The sequence below is a fragment of the Protopterus annectens genome, chromosome 6.part0 (assembly GCF_019279795.1).
Source record: "Protopterus annectens isolate FY-2018-M chromosome 6.part0, PAN1.0, whole genome shotgun sequence".
NCBI lineage: Eukaryota > Metazoa > Chordata > Ceratodontiformes > Protopteridae > Protopterus > Protopterus annectens.
Window position 1 is genome coordinate 1,086,146,849 of NC_056737.1, and position 18,438 is coordinate 1,086,165,286.

Sequence of the window (18,438 nt, forward strand, 5' to 3'; positions counted from 1 at the left end):
AAAGAGACGAAATAGTATTAACAAAATGCTTAGCAGCAGCTGGGTCTGATCAGAAAAACAACAGCTGCTGAATCTGATCTTGGAGGAGTGTATAACAATTAAAAGACTGAGGAAGTTTTACACAGTCCAGTTGCTTTCTAGGGGCAGCCTGCAAACTGTAAGAAAAAAAACATGGAACAGCAGAAGGTTCTGGAACTTCCAGAAAAAAAAAACAATGTTTCTGGTGAGAATGAGAACCATCACTGTTTTCCCCAAAAAGTCTGTTTCATTCTGGAAACGGATAAAGAGAAAGAGAATCCTTCAAATGTACTGACAGATGCCACACTCTCATCAGAATCCAAATCAGAAAAGAAATTTATGCAGACAAAACACCATCTGTTCCTTCAAAATCATTTAGAGATTCACTCTCCTGAACCTCTTCAGAAAATGAAAAATCCATTTTTCTTTTACCAAAAAAAGACCATAAAAGAAGGGTCAAGAGCCTACGCTAAACTGTGAGCAAAGCCCAAAAAATAACTCCTGCCCAGAGAAACTTAGAGACAGGAGAAGATATTTAAGTTAGCCCCCCCCCCCCTTTTTTTTTACAGGAATTTCTGAAGAAACAGACCCAGTATTGCCACAAGGCTCTCCCTAGAGATGGGTACAAGTTTCTGACTAAACAGAGTGGCATTCTCTGCCCCTTCTCCCAGGATTAATAAAAGTGGCTCTCTCTTGCACATCAAGGCCAATTCAACTTCAGAAGATGTATCAACCCCCCCCCCCCCCAGTCGATGGTGGCTGTAGGGACTACACCAGCGGGACCAAAGAAAAACACGAGTGGTGTGATAAACCAGATTTAGCTAGACAAGTCTCACCTACCTGTGAGTTAAGTAGCCTGCTGTGGTGGCAAAGGCTGTTTAACTTTTTTTTTTTTGTGGCTGTAAGAAAGAACTGAGGAACCAGTAGGTTGTTCCATGACTAAGTAGAAAAAGATGCTTGACTGCCCAGGACATCTAGCAGCAATAGTAGGTAAAACAAGCACGTTGTAAAAAAAGTAACTTTTTTTATGATAAAACATGGTAAAAGGCACTTTGAACACTTACCCGTGCCTCGAAAAGTAACATAAACAAACATTCCCCAAACACAAAAGTGCTACCAGCACTAAACATTATACAAGGAAACAGCTCCAGTACTTATTAATGCCCACACCACCCCCTCCAGGCATGTCTAAAGGTCAGTCCCTGTGCTTTCTCCTATTAACCTACTGAACTTGGGCATCATGAGGCAATGTAGCAACTGCCTCATGTACAATGACAACCCTCTCCTCTTACCTCCCAACACTCAGACTTGCAAGAGATGCATTTATTTATCCATATTGGAAGCCACGCACTCTCCAGCCAAGACCAGAATAGCTGGTCAAGAGAAGGTCAACACTTGCACCACACCACATAGAACACATAACCCTCCAGAACACACACCAGCCCTGCCTTTACATAAAAACACAAACCGCACACCAATCTTCGTGGAGGCGCTCAATAAATATCTACCCAAACAACAGAGACATCCAAGGCAGAAACACACTGGACCATCACAACATAACACTAATCACAAGACACATAACTCTCCTAAACAGTGTGCCACTCAACCAAAGCCCCTAAGGCAAAACAGTATGCCCGACACACTAGTCACAGGTGACTCATTAGTGAGGCACACTGATGTCCCACTCACTAGGTTGAATAAGGAGAAAGTAACAATCAGCTGCCTGTCAAACGCTAGGATCCACCACATAACGCACGCACTCAGATCCCTCAACAACAGGTATAAATATGACTCTATCACTGTACATGTTGGTGTAAATGACCTGAAAGGTACCTCCCTGGACTACATGAAGAGAGACATGGAGGGGTTCTCAGATTATGTAGCCCAGGTGGGTATGGCCCTAACCCTGAGCAGCATCCTACCATCACCCAGAATGATACCACAGTACAAGCAGAAAATGACTGATTTCAACAAGTGGCTAAGCTTCTGGTGTCATTCTAAGGGGATCCAGTATCTGTCTGGCTGGAATGACATGATTGACAGACCTCGATGCTTTGCCAGAGATGGCCTGCATCTGTCACCCCTTGGCTTCCGGATACTAGCCAAGGCTCTTGCCACCCTATACTGCCTTTTTTAGACGGTGTTCCAAAGACCAAATTACCACCATAACAGCTACAAATGCAATCTGACGGTCATGCTGCTCAACGCTAGAAGTCAATCTCAAAATGCACTCGCTCGAAGCACTCCTTAAAATGAAGAACATCGACATTTATTCCACACCTTTCGGCCCTAGAACTTGGACCGAAGCTCCAAAGGCAGTGGTGTTTCCATATTCATAAAGGATGAGCACACCTCCAGAAAGGTAGCCCAACATAAAGCATCTCAGATACTTCAGGTGCAGCTAACATTGGGTAAGACAGCAATTCAGGTCGTAGCCTGCTATAGGCCTCCAACCATGTCTCAAGACTCACACTCCATGTTCCAAAGCACCCTGGAGAATATTAAGGTCCAACCTACTACACTCATACTGGTCAACTTCAACTACCCTTCCATTAACTGGGAAAACTACTCATGTACCAATACACTTCTCCAACGTTTTCTGGAATTCATTAATTCCAATGCACTGGATAGGCTCATTCTTACCCCCACTAGAGGTAGCAACATCCTCAACCTGGTCATTACTAACATGGGCGACCATTGCTCTACACCAATAGTCAACTCCTCCCTGGTTATGGCCGACCACAAACTAATCACCTTGGAAATCCACAACCCCCCCCCCCCCCCCACAAAGGTAACCACCATGAAAAACTTCTCCAAAGCTAACTTTGGGCTCCTAAAAACAAGAGGTGGCTAACTTCACTGCACCCATGCAAATGGAGATCAGTTGCATGACTGCCAAATCATGCACCAATGCACTGTATGAACACGTACACAAATGCATGGATCTCACCATACCCAATAGAATCAAGGCATTCTCCTTCAAAAAAAGGAAGCCAAACTCTACAACAGAAGGAGGAAACTGATGCGGAATAAGGTGAAGTCCCAAGACTGGAAAAACTTAATCAGCCTCAACAAAAAGTTGAGATCCCTCATAAAATCCTCTAAAGCTAGCTATGAAAACAGAATTGCAGCAGATTGCAAAGACAACCACAAGGCCTTCTACAGTTGTGTAAAGAATCTCCATGGCAATACCCAGATTTTCTCTGAGCTACTGCAAGATGGTACCTCCTATACCAAGCCAAAAGATATTGCCAATATACTGGCCAACAGATTCAGTGCCAACTTTACCCACCCCCTCCAAGGGACCAGTCACAATACCAGTAGATTGCCAGGCATCCAGTATTACTGCTGCACAGGGTAAAACAGCAGTGTCCCAGGCTAAGAATACAGCTTCTATGGGATCTGACAATATCCCTGGCTGTGTTCTACGAGTGAAATGGCTCCTCACCTGTGTGCCCTGTTCAATCACAGCCTCACCTCTGGCTTTATCCCTACCGAATAGTGCACTGCTACAGTCATCTCTCTCCACAAAGGAGGAGCGACTACAGACCCTGGGAACTATCGCCCCCATTAGCCTGACAAGTCTGATATACAAAGCTATGAAATGCATCATCATGAGCCTAATAAACAAGGCTATAGGGAATCTCCAAACTCTGGATCCCACACAATTTGTTTTTGTGAAGGGTAGATCATATGCCTGCTCAATTTGGTCAACTTCTCGGAGTCAGTCACCAAAGCTGTGGATGAAGGCAAGGTGGTTCATACAGCCTACCTTTATCTGGCCAAGGCCTTTGTTACCATTCCCTTGCTGAGGAATCATAGAAAAACTCACTAAGCTAGGCATCAACCTCTATATCACCAGGTGGGTTGTAAACTGGCTCACAGTTAGAACCAACAGTGTGGAAGTAGCTGAATCCAAGTCAGACTGCCAACCAGTCACGAGTGGAGTCCCACAGGGTTCGATCCTGGGTCCTCTCCTGTTTGGTACCTACTTCTCTGAAGTCCAGGCCAACACAAAGGGACTCTGGCTAACAAATTTCACAGACTAATGCAAGTTAGGAGCTATTACAAACTCCCCAAGTGATGTTGACATCCTACAGAAAGGCCTCACTGAGACCAACGACTGGTGTCAGAACAATGGCCTTAAGCTCAATGCAAAAAAAATGTGTCATCATCCTCTTTGGGAAAAACTCGGTTCCCATGAATTACCATATCGATGGTAGTTCACTGAACACAGAAGGCATTATTAGAAATCTGGGAACACAGGTTGACAACAACCTCTCTTTTGGTCACCGCATTGCCACTATGGTCAGAAAGTCCTATGTGGCACATCTCATTACTAAGGGTTTTGCATCCAGGAAGAAAGAGGTCATTATCTCCCTCTACTCCTCCCTCATTAGGTCAATCATAGAGTACAATGCCCACTTGGCATTTACCTCACTAGACACCTGCAACAACTGGAGAGGCAGCAAAAGTACCTCACAGAGAGAATCCTAGGCCTTAAACAGTTGTCCTATATGGACAGACTAAAAAAACCCCAACTGTTCTCTGTCTCATATCGTCTACTTAGCGGCGATCTCTGCTTGACTTACAAAGTCATGTCTGACCCAGAAACTGCTTGTTTTTCTTTTCTTTTTTTGCTGGGGATCACACTGAAAAAATGGTAGTATAAAGTTAATTACTGCAGGAAAAGAATCTGTGAATATGCAAAATGAGAAAAGAAGAAAAGTACCGGAAACATGGGTGACAGGGAGGACAGGAATTTACTCAATATAGAAACTACAACAAAGGCAACCTGCCTGAAGTGAAGTGAGTGAAAACTGACTGGAGGAGGAAGAGGACACACCACCACACACTTCTACAGCAAATAAAAAAAGGGGAAAAGAAAGGTCAAATAAGGAAGAAAAAAGAAAGGATTAATGTGAATTTAGTGTCAGTAAATGTGTTAAGAATTACAAATGAGGTTAGAAAAATTATGGCAGATGATTACTGTAGAAGTACACAAGCCGATACAATCTGGTTGAAATAAATAAGATTTCTGGGAAAATAAATAAATTAAAAACTGCTAGATTTGTTGGGAAAATCCACAATATTGAGTTTTGGTAAGGACATGTATGTGCATAGTAATTACAGGTAACCAACTGTAACCTTAGGAAAACAGAAAAAAATATAAGATATAAAAATATACAGTGTAGCAGTGAAGTATTGAATATATATAATCCATATGGCAGAGACCATATGTTCGACTTCCGCAATTTCGAACATGTAAAAAAATAAATAAATAAAAATTACACAACTGATTTTCTAAGTGTTATGCCCATGGGGGGATATGCCCTCCACACTCCCCGTAACTTTAATATACCAACTCCGAGACTGCACTACAGTGCGGAAATGGAAATATTTCCATTCTGCACTGCATGGATATGTCTGTTACACATGGTTGGGATTCCAAAAGTCGAACCCACACATATATATATATATATATATATATATATATATATACATACACACACACAGTGGATATAAAAAGTTTACACACCCCTGTTAAATGCCAGGTTTTGTGATATAAAAAAATGAGACCACAATAAATAATTTCAAAAGTTTTCCCACCTTTAATGTGACCTATATCCTGTACAATTCAATTGAAAAACAAACAAATCTGTTAGGGGAAAAATATAAAAAATAAAAAACTTTCAATAACCTGGTTGCATAATTGTGCACACCCTTAAACTAATACTTTATTGTAGCACCTTTTGATTTAATTACAGTATTCAATCTTCTTGGGTACACACCTGCCATCAATTAAAGAGACTCTGATTAACACCAAATAAAGTTCAGCTGTCCTAGTAGGATTTTCCTGACATTTACTCAGTTGCCTGCTACAGCAAAAGCCATGGTCTGCAGAGAGATTACAAAGCATCAAAGGGATCTCATTGTTGAAAGGTATCAGTCAGGAGAAGGGTACAAACAAATTTCTACAGCATTGGATATACCATGGAACGCGGTGAAGACAGTCATCAAAACGTGGAAAAAATATGGGACAACAGTGACGTTGCACAGAACTGGATGCCCCTCCAAAACTGATGAAAAGATGAGACCAATACTGGTCAAGTAGGCTGCCAAGAGACCTACAGCAACAGTGAAGGAGCTGCAGAAATTTCTGGCAAGTACTGGTTGTATACTACATGCGACAACAATCTCCCGTATTCTCCATATGTCTGGCCTATGGGGTAGGGTTGCAAGACGAATCCTTTTCTTACAAGGAAAACATCCAAGGCTGGCTAAAATTTGCAAAACAACACAAAGTCTCCCAAAAGTATGTGGAAAATGTATTATGATCTGATGAGACCAAGGCTGAACTTTTTGGCCACAATTCCAAAAGGTACATTTGGCGCAAAAACAACACTTTGCATCACCAAAAGAACACCATTCCCACGGTGAAGCATGATGGCGGCAGTATCATGCTTTGGGGGTGCTTTTCTTCAGCTGGAACTGGAGCTTTAATCAAGGTGGAGGGAATTATGAACAGTTCTAAATACCAGTCACTTTTGGCCCAAAACCTTCAGGCGTCTGCTAGAAAGATGAAGAGGAATTTCACCTTTCAACATGACAATGACCCCAAGCATACATCCAAATCAACAAAAAAAGCCTTCACCAGAAGAAAATTAAAGTTTCAGAATGGCCCAGCCACAGCCCAGACCTAAATCCAATAGAAAATCTGTGGGGTGGCCTGAAGAGGGCTGTGCACAAAAGATGCCCTCACAATCTGACAGATTTGGAGCACTTTTGCAAGGAAGAGTGGGCAAATATTGCCAAGTCAAGATGTGCCATGCTGATAGACTCCTACCCAAGAAGACCGAATGCTGTAATTAAATCTAAAGGTGCTTCAACAAAGTATTAGTTTAAGGGTGTGCACTTATGCAACCAGCTTACTGTACATTTTTTTATATTTTTCCCCTAACAGATTTGTTTGTTTTTCAATTGAACTGTACAGGTTACAGGTCACATTAAACTTGGGAAAAGCTTTGAAATTATTTATTGTGGTCTCATTTTTTATATAACAAAAACCTGTCATTTAACAGGGGTGTGTAAAGTTTTTACATCTACTCTCTCTCTCTCTGTATATATGTATATCTGTGTATATATATATATATATATATATATATATATATATATATATACACACACACACACACACACACACACACACACACACACACCATTAAGGTGATGCGAGATCACAAAGAGATAAGATCAGGAAGTTTACCCTTTCCCCAATAAAGAGCTATCTTGGAGCCAGGATATTTATATATATATTAGGAGAGGGGTGTGTGAAATGCAGCCCCCCCCCCCTGCAAAAACATTATTTTTGTGATTTATTTTTTTGGATGAGGTGATGATCAAGGAGTTGTCCTCCGTCTTCTGTAGATTGCTGTTTGTACATGATGATGTGACGCACTCTTAAATATACTAACGGTGAAACAATACAATTATGTAACAAGAGGAAATATTGCAACAGAAACGGGCATCAAAGGGATTCCATAAAATACAAGGAGTGTGAAAAAGTGCAAACTTTACAGATCATATTGCAATTTGGGAAATAACTGAGGAAAATAAAATAACAAAAGGAAAGAAAAGGTTAATAGGAGAAATTAGAATGGAAGAATTGAGAAGTGAAAGAGAAACATTTTGGTATGAGCACAGTAAAAGGAAACCATTTTGTAGTATGTGGTCACAATGGTGGCTCAATTTCAAAGAGACATATAAAAAGTGAATATATACAGTAAGAAGAAGAGATAGAGAAAGGAGATTATATAAACTGGTGAATGAATGCAAGGATACATCAGGAAAAACAAAACAAGACTTTTAAAATAGAAAAAGTAACGAGAAAATAATTCAGAGAAAGTAAAATATGTAAAGGCTAAAGGGTTTCTGAAAGTTGCATTTACACATCTTTGGGGGAAAATGTTTAGTGAGTTTATAGGATATACCTGGGGAGGACAAGTATGGGAAAGAGGAGATTATGAATACAGTTAGGGTACATTACATTTACATATGTGAGAGAAAACAATGAGAGGAGAAGGGTGCAAAGGAAAATTAAAGTAGGAACAAGGAGAACGGTTAGAACAGGATATTAGACGAGATGGACACAATACTGACAAAAGTTAACGACAAAGTGCACCAAGTCTTGACGGACCGAGCTGTACATTCTTTAAGTAAAAATGAATGACAGTGAAAAGAATACACATTTGTAAGTTATGAATGGAAATGTGAGAAAGTTTGTTTGCTTCCTGGAAAGAAACTAACACTAAAATATAAATAAAATGCTTGTTTGTTAGTTGAAACTCCAAAACTTCTCAAATATGTTATCTATGATAGGGGAAACAGAAATCTACTAAATGATAGGTCTCTCAGGGCTGATACTAACACAGAAAAGAAAAAGAAAACAAAATGTGCATATAATGGGTCTATATCAGAACATCGAAGTTTTAAAACTTCAAAAGTTCTAATATTGAACCTAGCGAAGCTGCAGAACACCGAATTCTTTCCTAGGGAACAAATTCGGTTGGCCAGTTCTGTGGCTTTGCTATTTTCAGCGCTGTGGTGGAAATTTACAGGTTGGGCTCAGGTGAGTGTGCGATTGTTAGGATTAGGGAGCAGGTTAAGGTGAGTTAGGGTTAGGGCGCGGCGTGGGTTAGATGAGTGTGCAATAGTGACGGACCTTAGGGTTAGGGTTTGGGTTAAGGTAAGTGGATAGACAGTAGTGTATGTATAGTTTCGTGTAGGGTTAGTTGTAGAATTATAAGTGTGTGTGTATGTGTATTGATGTTTTTTAGGTGTGCTTGTGTTGTGTGTACGTGTTTTGGAATAGCAAATTTTTCCCAAGGAAAAAATTAGCTGTTCTGAATGTTCGATATTATGTGGTTTAGATATTTTAGGTTCAATGAAATAGCGTTCGCTATTTTCATCTTTCGATAACGTGATATAAACGCCATATAATGCTACACAACATCATATGACTATAATCCATAAAGTAAAACAGACAGCCTAAAAGAATGCACAGAGAGAGAATGAAATTATGTCAATAAATGGAATCCACAGATACTACAGTTGCACAGCAGTGTAGGAGTCCAAGGTAACTACAGGGTCAGGTAATACCTACATGAAACTAACAAGGTGAACAGGGCAGACATCTCTAACAAATGCCTTCCTCAGAACAGAAATTCACAGCCATTGCTGTTTGTCCAAATAATAGACTGGTGAACAACAAGCTACAAGAAACAATGGCTGAGGTCCTGAAAGGTGCACTGGTACAGTCTTTTCATTGCAGGCAATGCTGCCTTCAGCGAAACATGTGAAAGGTGCACCAGATGATGAAAGAAAAATGTCCAAGTACTGGTCTATGTAATAGTCTGCTTTAATGTCTCCACTGCAAGAAACTGCTCATAAAAGTCAGTAACATCGAAACACAAATCTGAATCAAGACCTAGAATACGTAACATACAAAAGCCGGAAGGTAAAAGTGTGTGTGGTGGCCAAATGTAAATTATGTTTGTAAGCTGTCATGGCAGCTCCAGCTGCCTGAACAAGCACCTAAAAAGACAGCGACTACACTAAATCCTTGCCAGCTTTTCTGATTATCTAAAATGTTTATATACTTGTAAAGGCAGGCATTCCTCTGACTCCTTCTGTGGAATCTTTGATTCAAACAGTGTCATCAGGTGAGTCACCATTCTTACAACACTTGACAAGAAAGAAAATAAACCTGCCAGAACAACAGCACAACTTTTCATAACAGTGAATACAAGTAAAAACAGTTGCTCAAGGGATACATCAGTCTCTTTAAGCAGCAAAAATTATGACACGTGTGTTAGGTGAACCTAGAGCAGAAGTTGTAGTTATGAAGTACTATAACTGCTTGACATGATTGTTTTTGCATAAGGCATATCCACACTATTCTTCAAGAAAGGCAGACCTACATACATGCATACACACACACACACACACACATATATATAGTTTATTTTTAATTATTGGAATGCAAAAGCCTCGGCATACAGGTCATCAATGCCAGCATTAAAAAAAAAGAATCAACATATTGCAAAATTCTCAAAATCAAGAAAAAAAAAAAAGATGTCAAAAAGAAACATCCAGTTTCCTTTTGCGCTATAATCACCAACTCCCCTCTACAAATTCAGATCAAATTTGTCTGAATGTTGGCAATGTTTCTGAAAGGGTTTTTCAAAAGTAAGATGCAAGGTTGGGTTTGTGTTAGGGGCAGGGCAGGGTTAGGGTTTGACAGGCACTAGTAGGTAGGGGTGGGTAAGTGGGCATGTTCCTCCCATTACTTGACACTCATTGGTAGGCTTGTCAGGTGACTTTTAGCTAGCACGGACTCAGAGTACAGAAGATAAACACTCCTTTTCCACTCAGCACCTCATACCACAGCTCCAGTAAGAGTTTCTCAAACTCCTTTCAAGAGGTCTCTTCACAGCCATACTCAGAAAATTAACCACCTAAATGCTTCTCTTTCCATTTAAGGTTCAGCAGAACATACCTATGACATGGCTGTCCAAATCACAGCCCTTCCTGCCTCCATCATGGAAATGGAAAACTTCTCATAAACCCAACAAAATAAATAAGCTAAGCAAAAAAAAAAATCAAAATAAAGTTATTCAACAAATAGCAGTGGAGGAATGAGCAAATGGAAAATGTCCTGTCTGGCTGAAGAACCCAGTATGTGACAAACAATGACAACGAATGAATTACCAGGGTGAGAGCTTGCCATATATGTAAAAAATGTTGACGCTGGTTAAGTCCAACCCTAAAAGCCTTAGTAGACTGCCACCTGGAAAATTTGCTTAACATTAATTCCGGAGACCTGATGCTCTCTGTTCCAAAACTGTGTTATTTTAGGACGCCCATGAAAGTTGACAAACTGAAGCACCATATAAATACTTATTTTTGCCAGAAATACTTCAGCATATATCTTAAGCATTCCTGTGTGTTAGAACTCTAGTCTTGAATCAATGTGTGGTCAGCTTCTGTTTAAATTGTAGTCTTATAAATCAATCATGTAGACGTATAAAAAAAGTGTTCAGTTAACTACAGTATCATAATGAAGAACATTTAAGGCTTCCAGAAATGAATACTGCCTCTTTAATAATTCATCATACAAGTTACGTATATTCATATCTCAAAGTGACAAGCCACCGGGGTGTCAGTGGGTAAAACAGCAGCAGCCTTGCTTCACACAACAAATCAGATTACACCTAATGATGGACAGAGCCATACAGCGGTGAGAGAGAAGGGTGACTGCTGAACCCAGTAATAAGAGAAGGCCTTCAGAGAAAAAAATCTACTTACAAACCGAAAAAAGAGAGTAAAAACCATGAAAGTAAGCATCTGGAGGGTTGCCTTTAAACAACAGATTAAACCACAAATTAAAAGCTTTGTTCAGTTAGAGGACAAAGAACAAAAATGGGAGAACAACAATCACAAACAGAAAAATGCAATGGAACATTTCTGATCATCTTCAAAATGCTCTTCTCATATTCAAATTAGTATTCTACTGAGCGTCAATGACAAATGGTGTTTTTGTTTTGTTTGGTCATTCTTCACGGCAGTGCACTCCCCCCTTCAGCAAAACCTCCTGTTTCACCATTTTGTGTTACTGCATCCAAGCTAACTCATGCTTCAGAATCTGAGTATTCTGTGAGAGTAAATTACCAACAGATAGTCAGTAATTTGTGTGACTGTGAACTGTTAAGGACTCTGAAAAGTAAGTTAAAATAACCAAATTAAGTACATTTGCATTACAGAAACCACAGCACAGGATGCAGCAAATGTTTATTTTACACACATTTACTACAATGGCAACATATCTGTGACATACGTTTAATTTTTGCAAACTGTTTAACCTGAGCTGTGCATGCAGTCATGGAGATTCTACTAGTTCATACACAAGAACCATGTTTTCGAATGGATCTGGAATGCAAAACATGTCATACTCCTGTCATAGTATTCCTCTGTTATGTATGCAAATTGCACTGGCATAACAGTTTTTGTCATTTGTTTGTGCCTTTGGCCCAATTCATGCCTAAAAATGGTCTCGTACCAGCCTATCAACCTAGTGAACAAACATGCAAACTAGCTTAAGGCTATAACCTGAAACACTGGAATTCAGTAAAACATTGCATTTCATGTAGATCCATGACAAAACAATTATCTTAAGTATATTAATCAGAACTAATTACACTACTAACATAAAAACAAATTAGTATGAAAAAACAAAACACAGTACTCACCATATTAGCTGGTTTTCCAGAGGGCTTTCTGCAGTGGATATAACAACTGGGTACAACCGTTCTGCAACTGCTTGTGCAATTTTTCTAAAACTGTAGGTCCCGCCTTCCTCAAAGACGGCATGCCCAGTTTGGCAAATGCACAGTCTTTGCACCAAAGCTGAGTGGCATAAGTACCCCACAATTCCCTAACCACGATCGCCACTCAAACCAGAATCCACCTGTGAGAGAACCCAAAAGACCACACGCATATTTTTATTTTATTGTTTACTTTTAATCGTTACTGCTGCAGCAAGGGAGGTGCAGGAAACAGGCCAAGAAAATCAGAATCAAGGTCAGGAATAAATTTCACAGAACTCTGAATACACACTTGGGTAGAGTCCCAAGCAGCATTCCCAATGAGTATGACAGCCAGGAAGACTTCAGGCCAAAATATAAAGAAATACCACCCTCTCAAAGCATGCTATATTCCTTGTGGAAGTCTAAACAAATTTGTATGGTAAAGACGAGTGAAGACCAAGCAACCATAATGCAAGCATCTCCCATATACATATTTCTGGATATATCCACCACTCTTGTGGAGTGTTCCCACATTATACTGGCTAAAGGCTCATCATTTCCTGGTGGGAAAAGATGATGTGCATGTACAAGACATTTGGATTATGTCTGTTTGGGCACTACAGCACCCTGTAGACCAGCAACAGTGTATCATAGTAGTTGTTCTGTTTTCTTCAGCTCACACACTCATCACAGGTAAAACCACAACTGTCTAAAGCAGATCCATGGTATGGAGAATGCGCATTCCTCTTCGTCAAGCCTGGAAGAATCACACCAGGAGGTGAATGAATTAAATAACTGAAAAGAGGATTCTTCCTAAGGGGGACACCGATTTCTGTGAGAGACCAAATACAGTTCTTTTTATGATGAGAAAAGGTAAAAGCTACTAGGGAAAAGGATCTTCCAAAGTACAAACTTCAAATATACAACACCAACAGGATTAAACAATAATCACTGCTAAGCAGGAATATGACAACTGTGTGATGGCAATTACAAGTGCAAAAGGGGTACAATGAATGGCACTTCCAATGAACTATAAATTTGCATTTTTCCCCCACTGTTGCAAACCTGTGGAATTAGTATATATAAGTTAGGGTGGTGTGGAGGGTTGCAAATACTGCTTTTCGTTCACTGAAAGTGGTTTTCAGTATAATCATTTTGTAATATTGGCACTTGCAGGAATAAGCTTTGTAGAACCATCATGAATCTTGCTAAGCTGGACCTCTATCTTTCACTAGATCAAAAAAGTAGAAAGGTGGATTGGATTCTGATGGACTAAAAACAATGATCCAAGTCAAAAGGGATGTCTAATATAAGCCAGACGAACTTGGAAATAGACTGAGTAGGAAATGGAAATTTTCTGCAACGTATGGAGAATTGTTTAAAACTTGGCCTTAAAAATGGCAAGATGGATTCCTGGAAAGTTTCAGGACTTCAGAAGTCTCCTCCAGAAAGTTCAACTACTACAGAAGGGTCACTTAAGCAACCAGGTCATTATCCAGAAGATTTCATCTTGCCAAAGTGCTGTAGGCCGTGACACAGACCACAATCCCCCATCAGGAATCCCAAGACTCTTACGGGCCCCATCCAGGGCAGAATGAGCACTGGCCTTTTTGATCAGAAATTTGTGAGCACAGGATGGATATTCTGGAACAGAGAAAATGCATACAGGAGCATCCCCCAACAGAAAACCATAACCATACATTCACAGAGAAAAGCATTCATCACCTACCACCACTATGCCCTGTTGAAGATGCACAAAATCTTAGACAGGATTGCATTACACTTGACAGCAAGCACGATAACTTCTAAACTTCCTCCTTTCTGGAAACCATCTGAAAGCTTTCTGGATCTAGACAAAGTTGCAAGAAAGACTTGAATCTGAGCCTCCCAGTCTAAAAGATAAAGTTTCACTCTCTCAGGATATGCACCATCGGGAAAGTGTCCATATAGATTGTGCATTCTCTGTTAGCAGCAAGTCCTGCCTCACTAGTTCAGGAAGCACACCCTGGCCTAATTGTCTGACTTTAACAGCAAAGGCTTTGGGCTTCAAGAATGACTCCAGAGCATATACTGTCAACAGTGTTACCCCTCAGCTCCACAAGGCTGATGTGGAAAGCTTCTCTGCCGCAATGCAATGACCTTGAACTACGAATAATCCCCCACCCTTCCAGAGATGCACCCAAAATCAAAGACTCTTTAATGGAGAAGAAGGAAATGCTTCAGATTGTAGCGAAAGACCTACAAAGTTAATGAATGCCGAATGTGGTTCAACACAAGTAGCAGCTGCCTTCCTAAATTAGACCAGACACAACCTGTAAGTCAAGACATCAAATTTCCAATCAACCCTGGTGGTGTAGTGGGATAAAGCTCTAACTACAGTCTAGGTGACGTGTTCAACTGCCGGCTTGTGCACTTGATAGAGCTGGCAGGGAAGAATTACTATGTCCATCCTGGTGAGGGGGGGTTGGGGTGTTGATCAAAATCAGCCACATGCTGCTGTTGCACAGCCTCAGAGGAGGTGCAGCAATGCAAACGTACATCAGAGGGTGGGGATGTTCAGCTCACCAAACCACTAACAGCTGCAGCCTTCGCAAGTGCTTAGAGGTATGCACTAGCACAGGGAAGACATTGTGCGCCTACATTGTAAAGAAGATTGCTTTTCCCACTATCAAATGGTGGGGTTACAGCCATCTTATACCCCCTCATTGCTGTAAAGCCACCCTCATAGCAGTCCCTCCAGACAACTTGTCATCCCCATGGTTCTAAGAAACCCCAACTAGTAGAACTGAATGGGCACAAGTCTTGTAGTGGGAGGCTTAGTGGTCAGTAGCTACAGGGGCAAAAAAAAAAAAAAAAAAAAAACTATAAAACCTTATTCTCGGATTTCTTGAACTCTGTCCTGCGATCCAATAAAGGAAGTGCACTGCACGGGATGTACAGAAAACATCACCTTATCAACTGTGACTCAGGGAAAATAAAGGTTGAGCCATTATTCATAGGAGGTTACTAGGTAGGGCCTTACAAGCCTAATCAAGTTCAGCCCGTGTTCCCAAGGGTGTCTGGTTGAAAAAGACACTAAAATCAGCACCTACTGTCCCTGTCCAAGAGGGATGCAGGTAGAAACCTGAGGGGTGAATTTCCGGTTACCCATCCAATTGTCCAAATTACGCTTAAATAGGGCCAATGAGGAGCTTTGTTTAACATTAATAGGAAGCTTGTTCCAAAGCTGAGTCAAACTCTGAGTCAAATCTGTCTCCAGCAAGTTCTGCTGATGTCACATACCAGGTTGAGGTCCTTTGAGCAAATGACCAGTGTGTCATTTGACTTGCAAATGTGCATTCCCATTAAAGCTGGGTCAGAGAAAGCTCTATATGCAAGGCACAGGTCGCCTCTGAGCAGTCTGCATGACATGAATCCTAGGCACAGATCCATCCATCCAAAACCCCCTTTTCCCCATTTCTCACATAGGGTCAGGGTGGCATTTCAACAGTGACAATCATCTTTAGCCAAGGTTTACACCACCAGGTGGCTAGCCCTGCCTCGAACGTTCATCTGTACCACTCACTTACACACACACACACACACCCCTATGGCCAATTTAGAGTGCCCAATTCACCTACTGCATGTCTTTGGAGTATGGGAGGAAACCCATGTGACCATAGGGAGGACATGCAGACTCCACACAGAAGGCACCCCAGCCGAGAATCGAACCAGAGAATCTCTTGCTGTGAAAGGACAATGCTAACAGTAGCACCACCGCAACCACCCTAATCCTGGGCACAGATGAGGGTGACAAATTTTTTCCATAATGTTATGATCAGAATCCAGACAAAACAGTGTCCCTGGTGGTCCTGACATATGATCTGATGACTGTAGCTACACTTCAAAGGCTTCTGCTTCTATGGTATCAAACACAGGAACTTTCCCACAGCAAACTGTAAGCAGAGACTTAAACTGCGTGAGCAGCTAGAATGAACTGGGGACCATGAGGGCTGTGAATGCTGCTTAACTCTACTCCAGTGCCAAAGAATATTTACTTTTTCAAATGCGGAACTGCAGATTTAAAAACAGGAAACAGGAAGGAAGTACCCATCCGTTATTCCGACTGAAGAATGCCCATCAAAGGAAGTTCATCAGATTAAAAAGCTCAACTATTTGTTAAATGTAGTTACTAATTTATTTGCTAGCAGAAAATCAGTGAACATTACTACTACAGTATGGAAGAACTGAAGGAGTTGGGGGAGCTCACTGAGTGAAATATAGCTAACTCCTATAATTGTCATTACTCCTTTAGTCTCTCTTGTTCTAAATATCTTTCAAAGACTATGAAACTCAAAATAAACTTTTTACCAATGGGAAGAAATACAGAAAGCAACAATGTCTATGTTGTACGACTCAGTCTTACCAACAGAGCAGTGTACAACATAGTCTTACCAACACAGCACAAATTCTCAGGACATGGGACTCCCCAAGGCTGATAAACTTCACATTTTCCAAAGTGATTCTGAAGATGATCATAACAGCTGGTACAGTAAGTAAAACATTTGCCAGGAAAAAGACATTTACACAAAGCTTGTGGTCTTGAGGTATGATCAGAATACCCAGGAGCAGCTGGGAATCTTAAAGTGATATCTGATTTGGTATGACAGTAAGGAAGATGAGAAGCTACAAACAGGTGAAGAGGAGACTCTGGCCTTGAAACAGAGGAGGTATCTGAAGCTGGAGAAAGCAAATGAAAAAGAAAAGAAAGGAAAAATACAGACAAAACTAAAATACAAAATGTTCAACATTTCAAAGAAATGAAATACAACACAATCAGTATACATAAAACATAAAACAATAATATATTTAGTAGCAAGCATAAAAAAGCAGCAATTCATAAAGTGGAAAATGCATTTTCTTAATAAAGCCAATTTAAAAAGATTTTGAAAACAGCCATAGCTCTGAAAACAACAAATATCTCGGCACAGTAGGAAATGGACAAGGCCACAGAAAAACACCTCTTGAAATTAATTGTTGTAGTTGCACAGGTACAAATAACATTACATGAACTGCCCAGAAATGCTTAGAACCCCATGGAAGCAAGGATTCTACAGCCCTGACTGCAAATATGTGCTGATTCTGCAAGGTTTAGTAAGGTAATGCATATGTAAGGTACTCAGCCAACAACATCAACATTACTTTCATTTTGTTTTGAAAGAGAACAAACACATGAAATACTCCAAATCTGAAGAGAAAGAGAAATACAGTTAATAAATCAACCAACCAACCACCAACTCAAAGGAAATAATTGCGTGGACAGAAGACAGGTATAAGGGCAATAAGGACTTGTCAGAGAAGCTACAGTGGTCATAACATCGTCAAAGTACTGAGAAACCAGAAAGTCATAACTTACAGGTCTGTTTTGTGCACTGAGACTTTTGTATATTTGTATAAGTAACAAACTTTCTAAAAAGTATTTTATTTTCCAAAGCAGCAAAACACATTAATAGAAAAATATTAATGTTATAAAAACAAAAATAACACTTGAGAACTGCAGTTCCAAACAGGTGACGAGGAAATGCAAAATACTCACCTGCTGAATGAAATGCCTTTATAAATGTTTACCTTCCAAAGTACTACGAATTCTGCAGCCTGTACAGAATGTTACAGAAGGATGTGTTGCAAAACTTTAGAATGTATGAAGATGATGAATGCGGGTACTATTAGAGACTGTCTCATTACCAGGGCTTTTCTAGGTATAGAAAACTGGGAGCTCATGAGGTAATTACACACCTTTTAGTGGGTTTTATACAGCAAATGTTTATGAGACTTAATAATCCCTAACTCCCCTGCCACCAGTAGCATTTTCCAGGCTGAAGACACCCATATTCTGACACGTGAATAAATTAACACTGAGGACGTTAATTTTCTGTTCTGCTGGCCCTCTGTATCTTTGGGTAGTATGACATGTACAAAGTTTAGGTAGAACAGCCAAAACTAAGATGGTGGGCAGAAATGGTACCAGAACTTGAACTTTTGTATCTTTCTTAACCTTAAAAATTAGGTCATTGTC

General features: G+C 40.3%; 1 protein-coding gene across 1 annotated transcript in view; it reads right to left on the reverse strand.

Annotated features, from left to right (window-relative positions):
- TTC7B (tetratricopeptide repeat domain 7B) overlaps window positions 1-18,438 on the reverse strand; it is a gene marked incomplete in the record, with an annotated part of 1,939,345 nt that overhangs the window by 306,168 nt on the left and 1,614,739 nt on the right. Inside the window, 1 exon segment of the mRNA XM_044074706.1 lies at window positions 16,950-17,102. Coding sequence (XP_043930641.1) covers window positions 16,950-17,102 — 153 coding nt within the window.